The sequence below is a fragment of the Eublepharis macularius genome, chromosome 5, assembly GCF_028583425.1.
Source record: "Eublepharis macularius isolate TG4126 chromosome 5, MPM_Emac_v1.0, whole genome shotgun sequence".
NCBI classification, from domain to species: domain Eukaryota; kingdom Metazoa; phylum Chordata; class Lepidosauria; order Squamata; family Eublepharidae; genus Eublepharis; species Eublepharis macularius.
Window position 1 is genome coordinate 154696536 of NC_072794.1, and position 25905 is coordinate 154722440.

A 25905-nucleotide genomic window follows, 5' to 3' on the forward strand; every position below is an offset into this window, starting at 1 on the left:
AAACCCACCTCTCCCTTGATCTGATTGGCCGCTTGGCTCAGTCGGCGGGCCAAGATTGATGTAAAACGGTCCGCGTTGAACAGGTGTTTGTGTCTCCTCGTGCCTTTCCAATCCTCCACCCCATCAAGGGCGGGAAAAACCGTTGGTTTTGCGCGGCTGTTTTGTTCCCGCTTCGTTACACAGTAGCAGGAGGAAAGGGGCGGAGTAGTCGAGGGGTAGCCTGGCAGCCCCTCCTCTCATTTTGTAAAAGCTTGAGCCGTTCATTTGATGCCCTGCCTTTAGGCTCGCTATGAGCTTCCCGAGAGAAACTGATTGGTCTTTGTTTACCTTGTTGCACCAACACCGAATTTCCCTCAGTAGAGCTGAGGAGAAAACGCTTGGAAATAAGGATAACCCCCTTAATTCTATTCATAGCTGTGAAATCCCTAGGTAAAAAATTCGATTCTAGTCACACTTGGGAGTAAGTCCCGTTAAGATTCACGATGCTTATTTATGAGTAAGCATGCAAAGTGTGCTGCAACTTAGGAGGTGGAAAGGGTTGCAAATCTCCAGGTGGGACCTGGCGATCTCTCAGAATTACCCCTGATCTCCAGATGACAGAGATCAGTTCTGGACAAAAGCTTTGGAGAGTGGCCTTCATGGCGTTATGCCCAGCTGAGCTCCCTCCCTTCCCCAAACCCTGATCTGTTCCCCAGTCTCCAAGAATTTTCCATCGTAGAGTTGGTAGCCATGCACCCCCTCTTTTCCTACTGTGTTGTTTCCCACATTTTTTTTGTGCTCCAAATACAGTGCTCATAGGGAAACACCTTACAAAACACACTCGGGAAAATTCTGAAATTAGGAGTATCTATCTTTGGTCAGAACGTACCACCTAGCATGCAGGTTACTAGCTACAGTTGCCAACTCCAGCTTGGGAATTTCCTGGAGATTTGGGAGTAGAGGTGGTGTTTGGAAAGGGGAGGGACCTCAGGAGTATAATGCCATAAAGTCCCCCTACTAAAGTAACAACTTTTTCTAGGGGAACAGATCTCTGCAATCTGGAATTCAGGAGATCTCTGGCAATCATATTACTAGCATACAGTTTGCAACTTGCTTTGCTACATAGAAACATAATTCACTTCAGATCTCATGCCAATGGGGGAGATGTTTTCCCTCAAAGGTGCAATGACAAACAAAAAGTATATTTGCCACTGCACCTGGTGGCGACATATGCCCACTTTTCAACTTAAGATCACACGAGCAGCCAACATGATTGCCAGAAAGCTACTTGAAAAGTTTTCATATTTTGAACGTATGATGCCACTGGCCCAGAAGTGTCTACTCTGACTGGCAGCATTTCCCCAAGGTCTCAGACTGAGGTTCTCCCAGTTGTGCTGTCTGACACATAGGGTTGCCATCTCCCAAGTTGGGAAATTCCTGGAGATTTGGAGGGTGAAATCTGGAGATGGCAGAGTTTGAGGAGGGAGGAGGTATAATTCCATAGAGTCCACCCTCCAAAACAGCCATTTTCTCCAGGTGAACTGATCTCTGCAGCCTGGAGATCAGTTGTAATTCAGGGAGATCTCCAGCCACCACCTGTAGGCTGGCAACTCTACTGACACACTTTTATAAGATTGTCAGCTCTGGGTTGGGAAATTCCTGAAGTTCTGAGGGTGAGGCCTGGAGGGTGGGATGTAGGGAGGGGAGGGACCTCAGAGGGGTCTAATTCCATAGATTTCAGTCTCCAAAATAGCCACTTTCTCCAGAGGAGCTGCTCTCTTTCATCTGGAGATCAGTTGTAATTCTGGAAGATCTCCAGTCCCCTACACTTTTAAAATGAAATAATGCATACAAAACTTGGAATAATCTACTACTGAACCTACGACCTTCCATTTTATACCCATTCATCAACCCCACAGCAACATGACTATATCATGATATATTTCTTACATATACAATGTGTATGCAAAATACCTGTTTCCCTATAACTTGTCAACAAACACGCCCAACTTAAATACTGTTGTAAAAACAAACCTGTTCCATTTCCTTCACACGTGACATCCATACCTTTTAGATCTGCCTCAAGCCTTGCTATTTGTGGCCCTGCCTTCAGAGATGAGGAAGATGGTGGCTAGAGACAGGGCATTTTTTGTGGTGGCACTAGGGTTGTCAGGAGATCAGCACTAACCTTGTGCCTTGTGGGTGCTTGTTCTCAGGTGCACATTAAGTACATGCGCGTTCTGGCGCTTGTCTGATGATGTCACTTCCAGGAAGTGGTGCCATCATGCTGGCCATAGGCATGGTATCATGCTTTGCATGGGGCTAATTCTGACCAGTTCACAAAGTGATATCGTTGCATCCCACTAGGAGCGTGTCCAGTGCATGCTTTCCTGGGTTACCTGTCGATCTTCCGGGCAGGGGGGCTTGCCACCTCCTGCCGATTGCTAGCAATTGGTGGGCAATGGGGTAAACCCCCAGGAGATTGGGGTAAACCCCCAGGACCGCCTCCAGGCGGTCAACTGGGAAGCCTAGGTGGCACCTCACCTTGGGAACACTCTCCCACTTGAGGCTAGGGTTGCCAGCCTCCAGGTAGTGGCTGGAGATCCCCCGGAATTACAACTGGTCTCCAGGCCCTCCCCAAACCCCACTTTCTCCAGCTTTCTCCAGGTTTCACCCCCTAGATCTCCAGGAATTTCCCAAGTTGGAGCTGGCAACCCTACTTGAGGCTCAGCTGGCACCTCCTTTATTTTCTTTTAGGCACTAGGCTAAAATACATCTTTTTACCCAGAGTTTTGATTAGTGGCTTTATCTATCTGCTTTTTAATGGTTTGCTTCTGTGTTTTTTAATTGTAAGCCACCTCCAGCAAGCTTGTGAAGAAGTGGCATAGAAATATTCTAAATAAATAAATAAACTTCCATCCCTCCATCAACCAGAAAAGCAAAAATGCATATATCTCATTCCCAGCATATGGGCCATAACTGTGTTTGGGATTAAACTATGAAATGCGGGGACATTTCATGGCATTTCCTGAAATCTTATTCTTTTCTGCTAATTAGTATTTTGTCAATGCGGTCCTGAGCCTTCAGAAGGGGTGGGCTATAAATAGGCTTGCCGGCCTCCAGGTGGTAGCTGGAGATCTGGAATTACAACTGATCTCCAGGCAACAGAGACCGGTTCCCCTGGAGAAAATGGCTGCTCTGAAGGGTCAACTCTATGGTATTATACCCCACTGAGGCCTTTCCCCTCCCTAAACCCCGCCCTCTCCAGGCTCCACCCCCAAAATCTCCAGAAATTTCCCAACCTGGACCTGGCAACACTGGCAAAATCAAAACAATTAAATACAAATACCTAAATAAATCTGTATGCCAAAAATTAGTACTACTGGGGAAGGGAAATTTACAAGTGTTGGAATGCAGAGCTGTAGCTCATACATAGCTCATGTTCTTAACTGCGCTTATGTTCATATATATTTTCCAAAAGTAGTATCACAACTACTCTCTGGTTATCTAAACTGTGAGCCTATTTTACAAATGAGTATTCTCAGTTACTTTATTGGGACTTTTTTCACACAGTAGGGAATGGTAGAATTGATTGTAAAGATTGAGGAAAGTACAACTGGTGCTATAATGCATGACTGGTACTAGAGCACTGGATATGAATAGTGTAAGAGATGTGCCATTTTAATATTTTTGATTTAAGCAATATAATTTCAGATTTTGTTTTACCATAATTTTACCATGTTCAAATGCCATTATTTTCTAAAAATACTGGGATTAATTTGGTGACTGCGGATTTTTTTTTCATTCTTGTTGTGAAATAATGATTTAAGTGCATTTCTATTTGTGCTGCCAAAAAAAAAGAGAGAGAGAAAGCTCATGCTGTGGCCTGTTGGAAATGAGCTGACAGGCTTTATCCTTGTGTGATACATCTGTAGTGTCTTGCTGTTCCCAGCTTAGATTTCTCTGTAATTAATGCTGAGTGCTTTTTAAGTTGGCATGTTTGGCCAGTAATATATCTTTTTTTCTTCTTAAAGGTTACTTCATCTTCAAGGAGCTAAACTCAAAAGAAAAAGCATATATGACGTGTCCCTTTGAGCATGTTGTTCATATCCTTGCCTTTCTCCTTTAAAGTACTCTCAACTACTGTTGGCTTCAAATCCCAGAAATTAAACATGGATGTGAAACCTGGATCTGTTATTTGGCACCGATTACTTAGCCATACATTTCTAAAGATAAAACAGAAACTGTCTGGCTAAATTATCTGACAAATGCAGAATTGTGATAAAATTCAATACACATGGGTCATAAAGATCATTGCAACTACAGAAACTGAAGCAATCAGAAGTAACTTATGTTTATTACCTGGTAAACAGTACTAATAGGAAATGGGGCAAATCATCAATGCAGTGGACCCCATCTGTTGGATCTATTTTATTTTCAGGCTTTCCAAGCTAAAGCATGAGCATTTTTTTTTCATTTTTGAAAACTGGGCATTAGTTATTCAAGCTCTCTGTTCCTTCTGATAAGTACTAGCTCTCTAACAAAAATAAGTTCCAGAGTCCTCCTCTGTAATATAAGAAAAAATGTGCAATCATCTTTAAAAAGCAATATATGCTTCCTTAATTGGGTGGAATATTTTCTCTGTGTGTGAGATTCATTGTAATATGTAACACTAGTGAGATCCTATTTAAGAAAGAACCACATTCTTATTCACAACTAGACATGGGCACGAGCCAAAAAAAATTACAGAACCAGAGGATCGTGGTTTGGTGCAGACCACAATCCTGAATTCCCGAACAGCAACGAACATGTCCCGTTCCTGAACCTGGATCGTGGATCGTGAAACCCAGCCTGGGAGCCCATGGCTATTTATAAGCATGGGTCCCATTCAGCAACACAGGGGGTCTGTGTTTGGCCGTCAGAGCTGCCTATCAGGGTTTGCAGGGATAAGATTGGAGTGCCCATGGCTACAGAAAACCCCCTTCCCCTTCCCTCCCCTGGGTGTCTTCTCCCAAGTGGTGACTGCTTTGCTGCTCCATGGTTGGAAGGAAGCCCTACTGATCAAGGAAAGCTGGGATTCCATTCGGGTTTCCAGGGCAACAGAAGGAGGGCAAACAGAGCTCAGGCATTCCCCTGGCTCCATTGCCAGGGGAATAGATTGCTGGCGCCTGAGTGTCTGGATCCCCGAATTGAGCCCGAACACCACGATCCAGGCCTCTCCTGACCACTGGATCGTTGGCCGTGGACGATCACAATCCGCCGGGTCACGATCACCGATTGCCATTTTCGTGGGTTTTTTATGTTCATAATGCGGATCGTGCCCATCTCTATTCACAACACATTGTGAACATTCAAAGTTAGAAGTTAACAGCCAGGATCCTAAGAACCACACAACTAATTCTTCATGCTAAAAGACACTTTGGACTTGAGTTCATTGAACTACAGCCAAACGCCCCTCAACCATTACTGTCATTTTTTGATACTGAGATAAATCTCTAAAGTGGTTAGTAATGTGTCATGGATGTGGGCTGTATAAAACATTCACTGGGCTAAGGAAAGCTTAGGAGTGCTTAAAACTTGTGTGTATGTGATCCAAGTGTATGTCTTAGTCTAAAGATATGATCTATAACTGAATTTTAACAAATTAATGCAACATCTGTGGACTGAGGGTACTCTTTACAAATGCAAATCTGCCAAAACCAGGGGGCAAGAAAATTGAATATTAGAAAATTGAATAAAAATGCTATCTTGTTCTTAGAAAATTCAGATCAACCTGCTATTTTTGTTATATGAGGAGCGCTACTAGAGTTCTTCAGTTCATGACAAATTTTATCTCCCCCCTGCCACACACACAATGTTGCTATCCAGCCAAAACTTTCATATAATTAAAAACCACAGGCACTCATTCAAAGTGTCAGATCAAAAGGTTAATGTGCTATGGTAGAGAGGAAGTACTTATATTATACCCTTGAACATTTTTTGAAGTTTGCAGCATTTAAAAACAAGTTAAGTCAAACTCTGGCCAAAGCTAATATTACATCACTTGATTTAAAACATTAATCACAGTTGTTTTAAACCAGTAGATCCAACTGTTTGGCTGGCTGGGGGGGAAAAAGAACTTATGAGGAGTGGCTTACAATATTCTTTATAGTGCTGAAGCTCAGGCATTTGAAATGGCGACTAAGGGCACATAAAGCAAGACAAAGTCCAGTAAAGTGTTTCTTGCAGTGTCAATGAATTAAGGCAATTATGCATATAAAAGTTTCATTGCAGATTTTGGAGCTGATTGTATGTACATGCTGGATATTCAAACTAAAATTATGTCTCATAATTCATTTCAGTTCTGAGGTTCTTAGAGCAATTGAAAATGTTATTGAAGATGTTATCACAAGCCTGTCCAGAAATGAAGCACCTGCTCTCTTCTTGAATAACAGATCAGATTGGGAAAACATACAGTAAGTAGCTTACACCATCTTTGTTAAGTCTGATATATGTAAATATCACAATTTTGCTCATTACTTCTTCATATGAGCAATGTTATGGTGCAGTTACTCGTATTACTGCTTCATTTTCATTTTTGTAATGAATTTGCAATTAAATGTAGGTCTGTCATAGACTTTTTTTAAATATCACAAACTGACTTATTTGGGCTAAGAACTTTGGCTTTTGCATTCTCTTTGCTTCTACTTTTTGAGCAAGAAGCTGAGTTTGGAAGACTTTGTGGTTTGGAAGAAATCAACGTAAACAGGAAGTCTTCAGGACTGAGGATAATCCAAGTTCATTCTTGTCACAACCCAACGGGGGTTGGTTCATGGCATCTGAATGCAGCCATTCTCTTTTTAGTGAGTTGCATTGAATAGTTGTACTTAATGCATGGTGTCCGCATTCATTCACACAACCAGCTTAGCACATAACATTGAGATTAAAAGTCACCACGGGCTCACCAAAAGCAACAACTGTCACATGCAGAAATGTCATGAGAATAGGTCCTGAAAGCAGATGACAATACAAATCCTGAAACAGTAACTCAGAAGCTCATTGATATAAGAGCCACAGAGAGACTAATCAACAGCCAATTAAATGGCCTTCTCATGACCCATTCATTCATGATACTTCTACTGTAGAAATTTGAGGGAAGAATCTTCTCCCAATAAGTTCATATCTTTAAGATGGCAGGCTACAATAGGAAGCTGATAGAAAGAGTGAGGCTGAATTTAAATAAGGTGGGTTGGTGTTTGTAACCTGTGTGAATTACAGAAGGTGACCACAGAGCTTTTCTCCTTTATTGGGAACCGAAAGCAGGTCGAGTTTTCACATTGTTCCCCCCTACTCCTCTTAAACCTCACAACAACAAACTTGTGAGAGTAGGTTTGACTGAGAGACTGTGATGGGCCTAAGGTCATCTGGCAGGCTTCCATGGTTGAGTGAGGGATTTAAATCCAGTTGTCCAAAGTCCTAGTACGATACTCTAACCACTAAACTACCCCAGCACTCAAGGATGCTAATTTTTCTTGGTTATAGATAACTGCAGATTACAAGCAGCTATTGTTGCAGAATTGTTGATAGTTGTGGCCTATAGAAATCAGAACAGATGAAGGAGAATGTCAGTAGTTGTGGCATCCTCATTAATTATACCATAAAGTATAATAAAGCACAAGCTGCTTATGACATACTGTTAAGGATATACCACACATACATTAGAGTATGTTGAACATAGGCAGAGTGCACTAGGAACAGAGATTTATATATTTTATATTTATATATTTATTTAAAATATCTTTAAGCCCACTTTTTCCGAAACAAAATAAAGACCCAGGAATGGTAACAACAACATAAAGTCTGGGCACTGGTTTAGGTTGAAATCAAGAATTTAAAAAACGCCATAGAGCTATGAAGAATATTTTGTTTATCAATTTTTACAGGGTCCTCTCCCCAAGGAAAATGACAAGACAGGTGTTTTCCAGATGAAGAGTATTTTATTTAAAGGGGGAAACTCACACACTCAGCAAGAGACAAATCACAAGCACACAAGATTCCTAGGAAAGCAGTGGAGAAAGTGGGAATAGATTTCAGGGTTTTTCAGCTGATAATTACCTATCAGAGGAGTAGAGTACTCTGTGGAGGAAGAGGGCTTCAAACGGCCAGCGTTCTTGACGAGGAGAGGCTCAGAGATTCTGAGGGCACAATGCTTGGATCCAAGTAAGCATGTACAATTTGACTAGTGCAAAGCCAGTATTCTTATAGGGCTAATCAGACCTTGGGGCTGGAGAGTGACTTCATCCAGTAAGACAAAAACCTTAATGGTTGTCTTCTGGGACAGACAAAAGGTTTGAGTACCTTGATTGGTGCTGCCGGGGTGTGACAAAAGAATTAGACTGACTGCTCCTGGTGTCTTATAAAGAAACTATAGTTAATTAAATATTCTTTTTTTAGAAATGCATATCTGGGGCAGGGGGGAATCATAGTTCTCCACGGAAGTATTAAGTTATTTATCTTTTTTATCAGTAAAATTTACAGGGTTAGGTCCTTCCTTTTCACGATATGCCCTTCTGATCATGGAAGAGGTGAAAAGTAATTTTGCAGGTTCCTGCTTCTCACTTGCAATCCCCTATTTTGACCTCATGATGTTCTTGAGGGTCCTCTGGCCAATGGGGGAACATTGGAGAGGTGGCATAAATGAGTGCAGTGGGCAGGGGAAGGCCGAGCAGTCAGTGTTCATGCAGCTGTGTTCACCTTACATAGAATCCAAGCCACAGTCCCTGGTCCTAGTGCATTGAGAAATAACATGACTGTTCTTGCTGTTCCCTCCCCTTAGCCCTCTTCTCATTCCTGTTGGCCTCTTGATGGGATTCAACTAGACAAGATGCTGGGAGATCCATAATTTTGTCTTCTCAACATTTTAAAATAGAAATAGCAGCTGCATAGAGGCCTGATTTAGACTGGGTTAATTGCTCAACTCCTGTAAAATTTTGTCAACCCAAACTGCAGCATGCACATGTTGCACATAACGCCTCTCCCTCACGTTAAATTATTAGCCTTAGAAGGAAAAAAGAGGGTTGCTGCCTTTTTTTTATTCTAAGACTATAACACCATTAAGGCAGGAAGTGGGAGGTTGTTTTCAAGTGGCAAAAGTGTGTGAGAAAGTGTTTAACTAATCTGAATCAAACCCGAAAAGCTGCTGAGAAGGCAGCATCTCATCTAGTTATACATTAACATGAGAGTTCATCACTGCTAATGATATCTAGCTTTATACAGTGCATTTAAAGTATTCAAAGCACTTCACATACTTACTCTCCATGATTATTACAACAGGCCATTATTACCATATCTATACTAGGGGGGAGCACTGAGGAAATACTAATTGTGGCTTGATTAAAATCACCTAATGGGTTAGAGGCTGAGATGGGATTTGAAATGGGATGAAACAGAAATTGTTAGTTTTGCCAAATAAGCAAACATTTTACTTTATTCCTTGTTTCAAATATCTCAACCAGCTTTGAATCTCATAAGGAGTTTGCAGCATTCCAATAACAATACAAACCAAAGCAAATTTCTCTGTAATGTTGCAGCCTAAAAAACATATCAGAATGTGGTGGTGAGGCTCTTTCTTTGAACTATGAATTGAGAACTTGATTCTCGAAAGCTTATGCTACAATAAAATTGGTTAGTCTTAAAGGTGCTACTGGACTCTTTTTGATTTTGCTTCCATTTTGAACTCTCTTATGCTAATTATATTAATACTCAAAATCCGTTGTGGGAAAAAATACAACGGGCTCTAGAAAGGGGAGGGAAGGCAAGTGGGCATTGCCTTCTCCTCTGTGACTGATCCTGGCCAAGTGAAGGGGAAGCGAGCATTGCCGCTTGCTCCACGCCTGATCCCGGCCATGTGAAGAGGCGGCAGGGTTTTGCTGCCTGCTCTGTGCCTGATCCTGGCTGGGTGAATGAAGAGGCATTGCTGCCTGCTCCACACATGATCCTGGCCGAGTGAAAGGGGTGGGTGGGCATTGTCACCTGCTCTGCTCCTAATCCTGGCCAAGTGAAGGGGGGCGGACGTTGACACTTGCTCTGCTCCTGATCCCAGGTGGTGATAGCAGGGGGTGAGCATTGCCACCTGTTCCACTCCTGATCCCAACTGGGTTAAGGTGGGGGGCAGGCATTGGAACCTGCTCCATGCCTTATCCCAGCTGGGCGAAGGGGAGCGGGCATTGCCACCTACTCCGCTCCTGATTCCAGCTGTGTGAAGGCAGGGGGTGGGCATTGCCACCTGCTCCACACCTGATCCCAGTTGAGTGAAGGGGGAGGGCATTGCCATCTGCTCAGTCTTGATCACGGCTGGGTGAAGGGGGGGCATTGCCTCCTGCTCTACACCTGATTCCAGCTGGGTGAAAGGGGGCATAGGCATTGCTGCCTGCTCTGCGCCCCTTTGGCCAGGAGAAAGTGGGGCATTGTCTCCTGCTCTGCTCCTGATTCCAGCTGGGTGAAGTCGGAGGTAGGCATTGCCACCTGATCCACGCCTGATCCTAGCCTGCACTTCTCACCGCAGTGCGCTCTCTGCAGGGACAGTCTGCCTCGCCTGGGCTTCCCTCCCCGGCAGCATGCTCTGGAGGCACACCAGGGTAGGAGGTGAGTTGTCAGGAACATGAATACTCTTTTATATAATAGGATTAATTTACATATGGATAGTTTCAGGTGGGCGGCTGTGTTGGTCTGCTGTAGATGAGTCCAGTAGCACTTTAAAGACCAATAAGAGTTTCTAGGTTATAAGCAAGTGATGTGTATTTGATGAAGTGAGTCAAGCTCACTCCATAGGCATCTCTGTAGGCATCTGGATCGAGGCGAGCCAGTGCTGTTGGTGTTGCTAAACCTCTCAGCAGTGTTCGACATGGTCAACCATGAATTATTGAACCACTGCCTTGCCGATGTGGGGAGTCGAGGGACTGCTTTACAGGGCATCTCTTCTCCACGTTCGGGAACAGAGAGTGGCGCTGGGTGAGTGGTTATCAGTGTGCCAGTCCTTGGTGTGCAGAGTCCCACAGGGGGCGTTACTCTCCCCATTGTTGTTTAATCTCTACATGTGCCCTCTCGCCCGGTTGGCACGGAGTTTCGGACCGGGTTGCCATCAATATGCGGATGACACCCAGTTGTACCTGTTGATGGATGGCCAGCCTGGCTCTGCTCCCAATGCCCTAATTAAAGCATTGGGAGCAGTGTTTGGATGGATGAAGCAGAGGAGACTGAAGTTGAACCCCACGAAGACAGAGGTCCCGTACTTGGGCCGGGGGGGGGGGTAGATATGGGGATCCAGCTCCTGGCCTTTAATGGGGCACCACTTGTGCCCACTCCATCGGTCAGGAGCCTTGGTGTGACGCTGGACTCCTTGTCAATGGAGGCCTAGGTCAAGGCTGCTGCCTGAACTGCCTTTTTCCATCTCCAGCAGGCCAGGCAGCTTGCCCCCTACCTCTCAACCCATGACCTAACGACAGTGATCCATGCAACGGTCACCTTCAGATTAGACTACTGTAACTCGCTCTACGCAGGGCTTCCCTTGGGTCTGACCCGGAAACTGCAGCGGGTCCAAAATGCAGCTGCTCATGTCCTGGCAGGAATTTCTGTTTTCTGAATTTGTGAATGAACTCAGGTTCATCAATCTCACATTGTAATCTTCCTTTGAAGTTTCTTTGTTTGAGGATTGCCACTCTTAGGTCAGCAATGGAATGTCATAGAAGATTAAAGTGTTCTCCCACTGGGTTTTGAGTGTTGTGATTTTTAATATCCATTTATTCTTTTATGTCTTTTGTTTTTTTTTAAAGAATTTTTATTGGATTAGAAACATATAATAACAATTATAATCACATTCTTTAATTTTTTCTAATTCTAACCCCCTCCCTTTCCCCCCCCTTTTTATTGACTTCCAACAGTTTTCCAACCCCCTATCCACTTTCGCTCTACTCCTTCATATTTATTTTAATTGTTTATTATAATATACTTTCAGATTCTTCTAAGCACTATTTCCACTTCCTTTCACATATAAATTGTCATATAAATTGTCATATAAATAAAATCCTCTTAATCTATCTTCTTCATTAAAACTACTAATAATATTCATTTTGATAACCTGTGTTTTATCTTACTCCTTCTATTCTCTTCAATATGGGACAAACAATTTGCCCCCCTTTATACATCAATTCCAATACTTCTATACACATACTTATTATACACACTTATTGTCATTTGCTTAGGCTTCTGTTCTATATGTTGTTCTTTATCTATACATATACCATAAGTCTAACAATTAGACCTATCTTTGAATTTACGTATGTATGTATATATTCACTCTATGTTATACGGTTATCTTTCCAAAAAATATAGATTAGTTAATTTCTATCCCATTAATTCTCATAGTATCAACGCTATTGCTACTTAATATAATTCTTAAAAATCATATAAAGTTGCTTAGAATTTTTCCATTAACTCTCCACCCCCTCGGTATAGTCACTTCTCTCCTCCTGTGTACCTCAATAATTTTCAAACTGCCACAGTTCTCCTCCCACCTCCCATTTTTTCACCAAATATTGTTTCAGCTTTCCCCAGTCCGTGTTAAACTGCCCTGGATCAAGGTCTCTCAGTTTTCTTGTCATTTTGTCCATCTCCGCCATGTACAGCAATTTGTAAATCCAGTCCTCAGTAGTTGGCACTTCTTGTACTTTCCACTTCTGCGCATACAAAAGTCTGGCTGCTGCCGTCATATAGAATATCAATGTCCTATGTTGTGCTGGGATGTCTTCCATTCCCAAGTTCAGTAGCAGGAGTTCTGGGTTCTTGTTAACTTGAAATTGTAAAATCTCACTCATTACTCTTATTATTTCCCCCCAGTACTGCCTAGCTACCTCGCAAGTCCACCACATATGATACATTGATCCCTCATGTTTTTTACATTTCCAGCATTTATTAGACATATTCGAGTTCCCTAGCGCAATCTTCTTTGGCGTCAGATACCAACGGTAAATCATTTTGTAAATATTCTCTTTAATATTGGTACATGTCGTGATTTTCAATGTATGTTTCCACAAGTATTCCCACGCCTCCATTGTTATTTCTTTGTTAAAGTTTATAGCCCACTTCACCATTTGTACTTTAACTGTCTCATCTTCAGTATACCATTTTAACAACACTTTGTAGACCTTAGAAATTTCCTTTTGGTCTTCTTGTAAAATTACTTTCTCTAATTCTGAGTCTTCCATCCTTATCCCTCCCTTCGCACAGTCTGAGTAATAAAGATCTCTAACTTGTCTATATTGAAACCAGTCGTAGTTTGGAGACATCTCTTGTTGCGTTCTTATTCTTATTTTAAAGGATTCTATTTGAGTTATCTCCTTATACGTTAAACACTGTTGTTCATTATCGACCGTTCTTGGATCTATTACTTCATATGGAACCACCCAGGAGGGAATTCCTTCTTGTAGGTATTCTTTGTACTTCTTCCAAATTGTGAAGAGGCTTCTCCGAATATAGTGATGCAGGAACATAGAATCTGCTTTTACTTTATCATACCATAGGTATGCATGCCATCCAAATAATTTTTTGTATCCCTCTAAGGCCAGCAGTTTGCGATTTTTCAATGTGATCCAATCCTTCAACCATACCAGACAGATTGCATCATAATAAAGTCTCAAGTTGGGCAGTTGCATTCCCCCTCTTTCTTTTGCATCCTGTAACACTTTCATTTTCACTCGAGGCTTCCTGCCTGCCCACACAAACTCTGATATTTTCCTCTGCCATTTATCAAATTGCTTGGAGTCCCTAATGATTGGTATCGTCTGTAACAGAAACATAACTCTTGGTAACACGTTCATCTTGATTACTGCAATTCTTCCCAACCATGACAAGTTCAGCCTATTCCATTTGATCAAATCATGCTCTATTTGAGTCCATAATTTCTCATAGTTATTCTTAAATAGATCTATATTTTTTGCAGTCAATTCAATTCCCAAGTATTGTCGAAGGCTTTCACGGTCGGAGAACGATGGTTGTTGTGGGTTTTCTGGGCTGTATTGCCGTGGTCTTGGCATTGTAGTTCCTGACGTTTCGCCAGCAGCTGTGGCTGGCATCTTCAGAGGTGTAGCACCAAAAGACAGAGATCTCTCAGTGTCACAGTGTGGAAAAGATGTAGGTCATTTGTATCTACTCAGGAGGGGTGGGGTTGAGCTGAGTCATCCTGTAAGAGTTTCCCAGGGTGTGGAATGCTAATGGCGGGAGGCTTCACTGTATCCTGAGGAGGTTCTTTTGCATATGGATTGGTACTTGATGTGCTAATCTTCTCTGCAGGGCTATTGTCAGGGATAGAATGTTTTGTTAGCCTGGTGTTTTTCAGAACTGGCAACCATGCTCGGTTCATTCTTAAGGTTTCTTCTTTCCTGTTGAAGTTTTGCTTATGCTTGTGAATTTCAATGGCTTCCCTGTGCAGTCTGACAAAGTAGTTGGAAGTGTTGTCCAGTATTTTGGTATCCTGGAATAAGATACTGTGCCCTGTTTGAGTTAGGCTATGTTCAGCCACTGCTGATTTTTCAGGTTGTCCAAGTCTGCAGTGTCTTTCATGTTCTTTTATTCTTGTCTGGATGCTACGCTTTGTGGTCCCGATGTAAACTTGTCCACAGCTGCAGGGTATACGGTATACTCCTGCAGAGGTTAGGGGGTCTCTACTGTCTTTTGCTGATCGTAGCATCTGTTGTATTTTTTGGGTGGGTCTGAATACTGCTTGAAGGTTATGCTTTTTCATAAGCTTTCCCATCTGATCAGTAATTCCTTTGATATATGGCAAAAACACTTTTCCTGTGGGAGACTGTTTTTCTTTGGTTGTTTGATTCATCCTGGGTTTGATTGCTCTTCGGATTTCATTTCTGGAGTAGCCATTTGCCTGAAGTGCGTGGTTTAGATGATTAATTTCCTCATTGAGAAAGTGCGGCTCACATATCCGTCTTGCACGATCCACTAATGTTTTCATTATGCCTCTTTTCTGTCGGGGGTGGTGATTGGAGTTTTTGTGTAGGTACCGATCAGTGTGAGTTGGTTTCCTGTAGACCTTGTGACCTAACTGAAAGTTTGCTTTGCGGATGACCCAGGTATCCAGGAATGGGAGTTTTCCCTCGATTTCTTTCTCCATGGTGAATTGTATGTTCAGGTGGATGTTGTTGAGATGATTCAAAAACCCCATCAATTCTTCCTCCCCATGGCTCCAAATGATAAATGTATCATCCACAAACCAGAACCATACACTAGGTTTGTGGGGTGCTGATTCTAGAGCTGTTTTTTCAAAATGTTCCATGTAGAAGTTTGCTATAACTGGGCTGAGTGGGCTCCCCATGGCCACCCCATCCATCTGTTCAAAGAATTCGTTGTCCCATTGGAAGTAACTGGTTGTCAGGCAGTGGTGGAATAAGGCTGTTACATCCTCTGGGAAAATCTGATTAATCAGTGCAATAGTGTCTTTTACTGGAACCTTGGTAAACAGGGATACAACATCAAAACTGACAAGTATGTCTTGTGGATTGAGTTTCAGAGAACTGATTTTGTTGATGAAATCTGCTGAATCTTTGATGTAAGACGAGGTTTTCCCGATGTGGTCCTGCAGGAGATCTGCCAGATGTCTAGCTAATTCATATGTCGGTGAACCAATGGCACTCACAATGGGTCGGAGTGGGACTGAATCCTTATGTATTTTGGGGGGTCCATATAGTCTAGGTGGCTATGCAAGACTGAAGCACAGCCACCTAGACTATATGGACTCCCCAAAATACATAAGGATTCAGTCCCACTCCGACCCATTGTGAGTGCCATTGGTTCACCGACATATGAATTAGCTAGACATCTGGCAGATCTCCTGCAGGACCACATCGGGAAAACCTCGTCTTACATCAAAGATTCAGCAGATTTCATCAACAAAATCAGTTCTCTGAAACTCAATCCACAAGACATACTTGTCAGTTTTGATGTTGTATCCCTGTTTACCAAGGTTCCAGTAAAAGACACTATTGCACTGATTAATCAGATTTTCCCAGAGGATGTAACAGCCTTATTCCACCACTGCCTGACAACCAGTTACTTCCAATGGGACAACGAATTCTTTGAACAGATGGATGGGGTGGCCATGGGGAGCCCACTCAGCCCAGTTATAGCAAACTTCTACATGGAACATTTTGAAAAAACAGCTCTAGAATCAGCACCCCACAAACCTAGTGTATGGTTCCGGTTTGTGGATGATACATTTATCATTTGGAGCCATGGGGAGGAAGAATTGATGGGGTTTTTGAATCATCTCAACAACATCCACCTGAACATACAATTCACCATGGAGAAAGAAATCGAGGGAAAACTCCCATTCCTGGATACCTGGGTCATCCGCAAAGCAAACTTTCAGTTAGGTCACAAGGTCTACAGGAAACCAACTCACACTGATCGGTACCTACACAAAAACTCCAATCACCACCCCCGACAGAAAAGAGGCATAATGAAAACATTAGTGGATCGTGCAAGACGGATATGTGAGCCGCACTTTCTCAATGAGGAAATTAATCATCTAAACCACGCACTTCAGGCAAATGGCTACTCCAGAAATGAAATCCGAAGAGCAATCAAACCCAGGATGAATCAAACAACCAAAGAAAAACAGTCTCCCACAGGAAAAGTGTTTTTGCCATATATCAAAGGAATTACTGATCAGATGGGAAAGCTTATGAAAAAGCATAACCTTCAAGCAGTATTCAGACCCACCCAAAAAATACAACAGATGCTACGATCAGCAAAAGACAGTAGAGACCCCCTAACCTCTGCAGGAGTATACCGTATACCCTGCAGCTGTGGACAAGTTTACATCGGGACCACAAAGCGTAGCATCCAGACAAGAATAAAAGAACATGAAAGACACTGCAGACTTGGACAACCTGAAAAATCAGCAGTGGCTGAACATAGCCTAACTCAAACAGGGCACAGTATCTTATTCCAGGATACCAAAATACTGGACAACACTTCCAACTACTTTGTCAGACTGCACAGGGAAGCCATTGAAATTCACAAGCATAAGCAAAACTTCAACAGGAAAGAAGAAACCTTAAGAATGAACCGAGCATGGTTGCCAGTTCTGAAAAACACCAGGCTAACAAAACATTCTATCCCTGACAATAGCCCTGCAGAGAAGATTAGCACATCAAGTACCAATCCATATGCAAAAGAACCTCCTCAGGATACAGTGAAGCCTCCCGCCATTAGCATTCCACACCCTGGGAAACTCTTACAGGATGACTCAGCTCAACCCCACCCCTCCTGAGTAGATACAAATGACCTACATCTTTTCCACACTGTGACACTGAGAGATCTCTGTCTTTTGGTGCTACACCTCTGAAGATGCCAGCCACAGCTGCTGGCGAAACGTCAGGAACTACAATGCCAAGACCACGGCAATACAGCCCGGAAAACCCACAACAACCATCAATTCCCAAGTACTTCACCTTACTTGTTACCTCACAGTCTGTTATTTCCGTTAATAACTGTTGCTTTTGTTTAATCATATTCTTACATAAAATCTTTGATTTCTTTTTGTTTACATAGAAACCTGCCAAGTCTCCAAACTCTTTTATTTTTTCTATTACCTTAGGCATGTTTTCAATTGGATCTTCCACAATTAACATTATATCATCTGCAAACGCTCTGACCTTATAGGAAAAGTCTTTTATCTTTATACCACGGATTGCATTATCTTCTCTAATCTGCATCATCAAAATTTCAAGAACCAAAATAAACAACAATGGGGATAGCGGGCAACCTTGTCTTGTACCCTTTCCAATAATCAGTTTTTTAGTCAGCTCGTCATTCACCACAATTGCTGCACTCTGGTCTCTATAAATTTCTCTCACTGCTCTTATGAACCTTTCCCCCATTTGTAGCTGTTCCATGGTGGCAAACATAAAGTCCCAGTTCAAATTGTCAAATGCTTTTTCAGCGTCTACAAAAAAGAAACCAACCTCCTTATCACATCGCCTGTCATAGTATTCTATAGCATTTATGACTGTCCTTAGGTTGTCTCTAATTTGTCTATTTGGTAAAAAGCCTGCTTGTTCTTCTCCAATAACTTCGGCTAGCCACCCCTTTATTCTCTCCGCCAAGATCTTTGCAAAAATCTTGTAGTCATTATTAAGTAAAGAGATAGGTCTGTAGTTTTTAACATTGGTCAAATCCTGTCCTTCTTTGGGGATCAATGATATATTTGCTTCACTCCAGGTATCTGGGATCCTTTGGTCCCTCATAACACCATTGATCACCTCTTTTAAAAACGGTACCAGTTCATTGGCCATTGCCTTGTAAAACTTAGCTGTGAGTCCATCAGGCCCTGGCGCTTTTCCCAAGTTTGTTGACTGTATTGCCTTCCTTATCTCTTCTTCTGTTACTTCACTGTTTAGTTTAACTCTCCACTCCTCGGACATTACTGGCAGCTTCATTTTCTCCAGATATGCGGCTATCACATCTTTATTCACTTCTTTCTTATCATACAATTTAGCGTAAAATTTATAAAAGGCTCTGCTAATAGCGACCTGTTCCAGGTGTACTTTATTGTCATCACATATTTTATTTATTATCTTTTTCTCCTTTCTTTTCTTCAATTGCCATGCCAAAAATTTCCCAGGTTTGTTCGCCCCTTCAAACGACTTTTGATTCAGTCTTTTCAGATTCCATTCCAATTCTTTATTATTCATGGCCGTCAACTGCTCCTGAAGGATTTTAATGTCCTGATATATTTTCTTTTTCCCTGGTCTTTTCTTCAACTGGATTTCTTTGGCTTTTATTTTTTCCATAATCTCCTGTCTCTTCTCCTCTTTTTTCCTTCGGAGTCTTCCATTTAAGTCCATTAATACACCTCTGATTACTGCCTTGTACGTGTCCCATACCTTGTTGGTTGGTACTTCTTGATTCATGTTGTACTGTATGAAGAATTTAGTCTCCCTTCTCAACATTTCCATATTTTCTCCCTCTTGCAACAAATCCTCATTTATTCTCCATCCTTTTCTCTTAGTTCTTTTTCCAAATTTCCACATAATTGGGTTATGATCTGAGCCTACCATAGGCATTATTTCTACTTCCTTAGTCCAAAGTACTAAGTCCTTTGAGGCCCAGATCATATCAATACGCGATAAGGTAGAGTGTCTTGCAGAGAAAAAGGTATACTGTCTGATTGTGGGATTCTGCGTTCTCCACACATCTTCCAACGCTTCCTGTTGCATTAATCCAAAAAAAGTCTTTGGTAATAATCCTCTTTTCTTTTGTGTAGTGGCTGATTTCTTGTCTTGTTCCAAATTCGTAACTCCATTGAAGTCTCCTGCAAGTATTATCTGATCATATGAAAGTTCATCTAGTTGCTTCTTTAAATCCTCAAAAAAGCACTCTTTAGCTCCATTAGGCGCATATATTCCAATCACCAACACTTTCTTTAAGTTCCAAATGCATTCCACTGCTATAAATCTGGCTTCCCCATCTCTAATTATCACCTTTGGTTGCAGCTCTTCTTTTATATATAGTACCACTCCCCTTTTTTTCTTTTTTGAGGCCGCTACAAATTCAATGCCCAATTTACTTACTTTAAGGTATTTTACATCCTGATTTCTAATATGAGTCTCTTGTAAGCAAACTATATCACATTTCTGTTTTAATAGCCAGTGGAAAATACTTTTTCGCTTATTAGGTGAGTTAAGTCCATTTACATTCCACGATAAAACTTTGCACTCCATATTCAAAGCCTTGTTGTTGGTAAGTCTTTTTCATTGTCCATCATGAACCTTTCCATTTCCAATTCAGATCTGATGCGCTTTCTTACCCCTCCAAATTCAAAAGATATCCCTTCCGGTAATTCCCATCTGTATCTTACTTTCATGTCTTTCAAAGTCTGGACTAACACTTTGTATTTTTTCCGGTCCAAGAGCACCGATCTGGGTAACTCCTTCATGATGATAATTGTCTTGCCATCAACTATCAATGGATCTTGAAATTGCTTAGTCACTATCATTTCCCTTACATTCCTTGTCGTAAATTGCACTATCACATCCCTTGGTACCTTTCTCTGGGTCGCAAATCTGGAATTTATTCGGTACACCACATCTAGGAAAGCCACAACCTCCTCCTCCTCCTCCTTTTCCAGGTATTCAGCTAACACTTCAGTCACCTGTTCTTGTGCTGTCTTTCCTTCTACTTCCAACAAACCTCGAAACCTCAGCTGCTTTTCCATATATTTACTCTCCGCAACTGCCATTCTTCCCCTCATTACTCTCATGTCCGTTCACTGCGTCTCTGTAAGGTTGTCCATCGCCTTCTCCACATCGTTAACTTTTTGCTGCGCTGCCTGCAGGTCGGTTTGTATCGTCTCCATTCCCTTTTTTACTTCTGCCAGCTCATTTTTAACTGTCTCTTTGACATCTTTGACTTCTTTCACCAACTCCAATTTTGTTTCTTTAAGCTCCTTTAGCATTTCACAAAATTTTTTGTCCAAGTTCTCTATGGCTGCTTGCCACTCTTTCTTCGACATCGTGGGGCTTGATTTACCTCGCTCCCACGAGTCTGCACGTTTTCTTAGCTCCGTGGCGTCCAAACTGGTAGTCCTTTTAATTAATTTAAAAGTCCCGGTCCTTTAAATGAACAAAAATCGCTTCAAAAATCCAAAATGTCGGGCGTCTTTTCTCTATGGTTTCTCTGTACCCTTTTGTAATCCAAGATGTCCTACTTCCGCCCTTGCTGAAGCCAAAGCCCTTCCCTGTTCAAAAATGGCGATGCCCTTCTTCCTGTCTTCCAGTAGGGGCCGTCTCCTTCTGGCGACTCTATCACTATTACGTACTTCCTGTTTCCCGACTCTCCGCTGCAGCTCTCGCGATGGTAGAAGTTTTCCCACAGCCTGCTATCGATTCTCAACCACAGGTATGATAAACAAATGTCTCTTTTCTGAAATTACTTCTTTTTACTTAGTCCTTTTTGGAATCTATTTCTTGCCGGGTTTCCCCCTCCTTATAGTAAGTCTGTTGCAGTTTAAAAAGTCCTTTTAAAACTTCGTTACTTTTAACAATCCATCCCCATTCAGGAGATAGTGATCCTTACCTTTTCAAACGTCTTTCTGGGTTGTAATCACTGCTTCAATCTTAAGTTCTCTTTCCGTTTGTTTTCCCCCTGTTGAAGCTTGGGCACGAAGGTCTTATGCCAGCCGCACTGGCCCCGGGTCTGTCGCAGAGATCTATGCCGACCTGTCAAAGGGTGGGACCTCAAGGGTCGAGAGAGAATCCTTAGCGCAGAACCCCCCCTCGCCCGAGATCAACGCGCCCTGAGGTCTTTGAGCGTTCTTTGCCTGTTCTCCGCCTGAGAGCAGGTGGCCGGGGGCTATTTGTGCCCCTCCGGCCGCTGAAACGGCAGCCCGGTCAGCTCTGCACTTAGAGCTGCGTTAGACCTCCATGGATCCCAAACCAGAAGTCTATTCTTTTATGTCTTTTGTATAGGGACTGACCTGTTGGTCAGTTGTAGAGAGTGGAAGGGCATTGTTGGCACTTGATGGCATATATAACGTTGGAAGATGAACAAGTGAATGAACCTGAGATGGTATAACTGGTGTTGTTAGGCCCAGTGATTGTGCTATTAGGATGAATATAGGGACAAAGTTGTCCTTTTGGTTTGTTACAGGCCCTGGTCCCAGAGTCTGTGTCTATGTTAGGAAGTGCATTGCTGTGAGTGAGAAGTTGTTTAAGATTAACTGGTTGTCTGTGAGCAAGAAAATGTTTACTTCTCAATGCCTGTGAAAGAGGGGTATCATTGTCCAGCATAGGTTGCAGGTCATTATTGATGCATTGACCTGGTTTGAGCTGAAATCTGTATATGACCAACAGTGGTGTTCTGTTGTTGTTTCATTTGAGCTAACTTGTAGCAGGTTGTTCCATAAGATCTACAACAGACATTTTTGGAATAACTGCCTGATTGGTAGTTAAACAGGAAACAGATTGAGAAAGTCAGAATGATACCAAGGGTATTTAAGGTGCTACTAGACTTGTACCTTGCTTATTTACATATGAGATGTGTATGTTATGCTAATATTTTGATATGATACTTGTGATAATAGACAAATATTATGTAACGATCTTATTGGTTATAAACTCCTTTGAAGGTTGAGTAGCAGAAAGATGGGATAGTAATGTCTTAAATAAATCAAATAATTGAACCATGAAGTTGGGTTGGATCTGGCCTACTTCATCACTTAACTTCACCTGATTTCCCTCTTTATTATGCCCCTCCCTTGCCAACTGCCTGCTGGTAGAAACTGGAAACAACGTCTTTCCTTTCTAGGAATTGCCAGAAACTCTATGGTAAAATAAGGAAAAACCATAAGCGACATAACGAAAGCACCCTCAAGTCCCTGGCTCCCTCCTCTCCAGACTCCCACTGGCGTCTAGGCGTGGCTTGGCAATCCTACACCCACTCCATATGGCTTTTGTCCAGGCAAATTCTATCATCCTCAGCATAGCCTTTTTGATGGTTAAACGAGACTTACCCTTCCTTCTTTACCAGTGTAAAAACTAGTTGGATCATAGTGCACAACAATCCTAAAAATTAGGAAATGGCTGAACAATAGCAGTTTTTGCATCTGAATTACTCACAAATGGCAAGATGATGCTTCTGATTATGAGAAAAATCCTGTTTATGTGGTAGATTTTAAGATTATTTTCTAGGAATACAGCAACATAGGAATTGAAATAAATAAATGTTTCAAAGTATCAATTTTTTCTGGAATATGGGCTCTTGTGCAGTTTTATCATGTGCAGTTTCTGCCACCTTAAGGACATAAAAAGCAATGCACTCAAAAAGTGAAAATGTAATTGTGATAAATAATTTGCGTCAGAAAGTAATGCAACACCTGATAGCCTCAAGAAATATTTTGCTGTGATTATAGTATTTATTTATTTATTTATTTATAGTCCGCCTTTCTCACTGAGACTCAAGGCGGATTACATAGTGTGAGATTAGTACAATCAGTAGCAAGGACATTTCCATACATACTTGCAGAATTCGGTCAGGAGTTCTTACAAAGTTTCCAGCCATTCCTAGAGGGAATGATGTCACTTACAAGGTTTTCCTGAAAGCTGCTTCACATCATCAACAATGATTTTTTAAAAAAAATTCTCCTGCCAATTGCTGGACTGTTGAAGTACAATAGCTGCTGGGGATTGGAGATATTCCACTCCAAGTGTGCATTTGGTAAACCTAGATTACACTATCAGTATTATGTAAATTCCCTATCAACATTATGTAAATCCTAATATTCTGTGGAAATTAGTTCTGTTGATTTTGTGGGAGAAATGCTGAAAGAAAAAAAGGAATACTGAAGGCCTCAAAATTAGTGAACAAGTGGAGCTAATTTATACATATTTTAGGATACATTAAATATAACATTTTTCCTTTAAAAGCTGGACGAATTGCACAGTGTTTTGTATGCTGAAAAGTCATCTAGAAATAATAAATAATTATCCTAACACAGAAAAATAGTTAACCAACTTGAAACATAACCATTTTATTTTCTTCTTGTCTCTTCTTAAGATCCAGTTTTTCAACACAGTCTTTATTGAATCAATTGTCATCTGTACAATTGATTTTTCTTTTTACCCCATTTTGTCTGTGAATAGTAAACTCTGGGCCCAATTGTATTATCATATATCTATTTCCAAACTTGGCACCAAGTGTGGATTAAAAAATCTGCAAAATGGAGCTAGGGGAAGATTTCTGAACAAACATAAAAGAAATCCAAGGTTTGCAAAAAAAAATCTGAAATCTAGAAAAAAATACAATGTGGGATTAAAGCTCCCCAAAATAATAGAAACATGCAGCTTTAAGAAAAGAATGGCCACTGAGACTACATTTTGAGATCTGGGAACCATCTCGGGGGTCACTAGGCATCCATTAAAAATATTGCAGCCTTCCAAGCTTTGGATTCTGTAGGGCAAAGCTGAGAGGAGACGGACCTGGAGGCCAAACCAGCCTTGGAAAAGGTCATGCCTGTCTCCTTCTCCTGAGGGAGCAGAACTTCATGAGTACAGCCACTGTTGGTGCCAGGGTTTCTGACGCCCGCAGCCAGCCCTACGTGTGTGTGCACACAGTGCGCGTGCGTGCTCAGACTGCTTGATGACATCATCATGTTATGATGTCATCACGCAGCAAAGCCAGGCCCATTGGCCAGCGTGTGGCTGTGGCGGCGTGCGGAGGTGGTGGCCCGTGCTTCGCACGCCGCCCCAACCACCTGCCGTGCCTGGCCTGCGGCTGCTGCGCCTGGCCAGGGGCGTGTGGCGGTGCGGGGCTGGCCAGCTTGAAGCAGCTGCGGGGCAGGCACGCCAGCTCTGTGGCACACACCTTCACCCCCGGCAGCCCCTCCAGTGCCCCAGCACCCACGGTGGCTGCCTCACCGCCACAATGGTGGTGCCGGCCCTGAGTACAGGTCCTGCGGTAACCACTTAAAGACTCACTACCCTCACAACTTGGCTGGTCACAGTGGTCCCAAAATATAGAGCAACACGGTAATACTGCTATCAAACAAGAAAAAATTCCCGTGTACTGTAATGCCTCCACAATCAACAATAAAGCATGTAATATTGTTTCCAGAATTATTTATTCACCAATATATAAGGGGTATATTGAACAACTTGTATTTCAAATTATTTCTCTTAGCACATTCAAGAACTGTACCACATATTGCACTCCCCCTCAACCTCAATCATATAGGCATTTCAGACGTCCTGTAATTAATCTATTAAAGTGTCACGTGCTCCAAGTGCTATAATTATTACAATTAAAGTGCATTTACTAGTCGGGCATCCTATGACACTACTTTTCCTATACAGGGTTTAAATTGCCTTGTTCACAATTATAATATACAGTCACAATATAGGTGCAGTCCAAGAATAATTCCAGACACTGTGGGTGTCACAGCTCGTGGGTAGACCTATGTCCTTCCAATATGCGTTGTAAACTCTGTGACTGAGTTCTCTAACGGACGGTCCAGATCCTTGTAAGGTCCGTTTCCAAAGTTCTTTTTCAAAGAGCACAGTAGTCAGAGATTCTTGCAATTAACCTTCCATATCCCCTTCTAGTATTCCAATTACTTGTATGGTCACAGTGGTGGCAGCCGTCATGCAACTTTACTGGTCCCTGAGGCAGTAGCCACCATACAAGTTGGCCTGGCAATGGTGGCCACTGCACAACTCAGCCAGATGTTTCCAAGGAAGAATCCTTCAGGCGGAGGGAAGGAGAGAGAAGTGAAGACGGGGGTGGGGGGCAATAAAAGTAGATTTGATAGTGAGTAGGAAGGAGAGAAGGAAATAGGAAAAGAAGAGAGGCTGTGGGGATTGCCAGAGAAGAAGAGGAGGAAATAGTGGGGGAGAGGATACAGAAGAAAATGAGATGCCCCCTGCATGTCCTGTGGGTCTCCCACTCGATAGGTTCTATGCACCTACACTTTGCCTTGATCTTTCTGCTCAGCATTGGGCTAGGGATTTAGTTGCAATTAATATTGTTCAGACAGAAATTCAATAGATGCAGCAATCACTTGCTGTATGTACACTTTATGAATGTCTGCTCGACACATATCTAAGAATGCCTGAAGTATAGCAATAATTGATTAGCCCCAGAGAATTCTTAAAGATAACATCTCTTCACACAGATTTTCTCTACCTGTTGGGTTTTGTAATTATTGCGGACAATATTTATTGCAACTATTTTTCCTTTTTATCATGGTTATTACCTATCCATTCTGCGGGACTTGGGAGGGCTATGCTGCCACGCCAGGCCCCCCTGCTACCTCTGCAGCCTCTCAGAGGCCTGGCACAGGAGTAGGGTTGCCAGATCCCCTCCCTCTCCAGGCAGAAGACC

General features: G+C 42.2%; 1 protein-coding gene across 1 annotated transcript in view; it reads left to right on the forward strand.

The window, feature by feature from the left end:
* Nucleotides 1-289: 289 nt before the first annotated feature.
* Nucleotides 290-25905, forward strand: part of SPO11 (SPO11 initiator of meiotic double stranded breaks) — a 53139-nt gene continuing 27523 nt past the window's right edge. The window contains exons 1-2 of the mRNA XM_054981214.1: nt 290-429; nt 6321-6434. Coding sequence (XP_054837189.1) covers nt 290-429; nt 6321-6434 — 254 coding nt within the window. The remainder of the gene's footprint in view (nt 430-6320; nt 6435-25905) is intronic.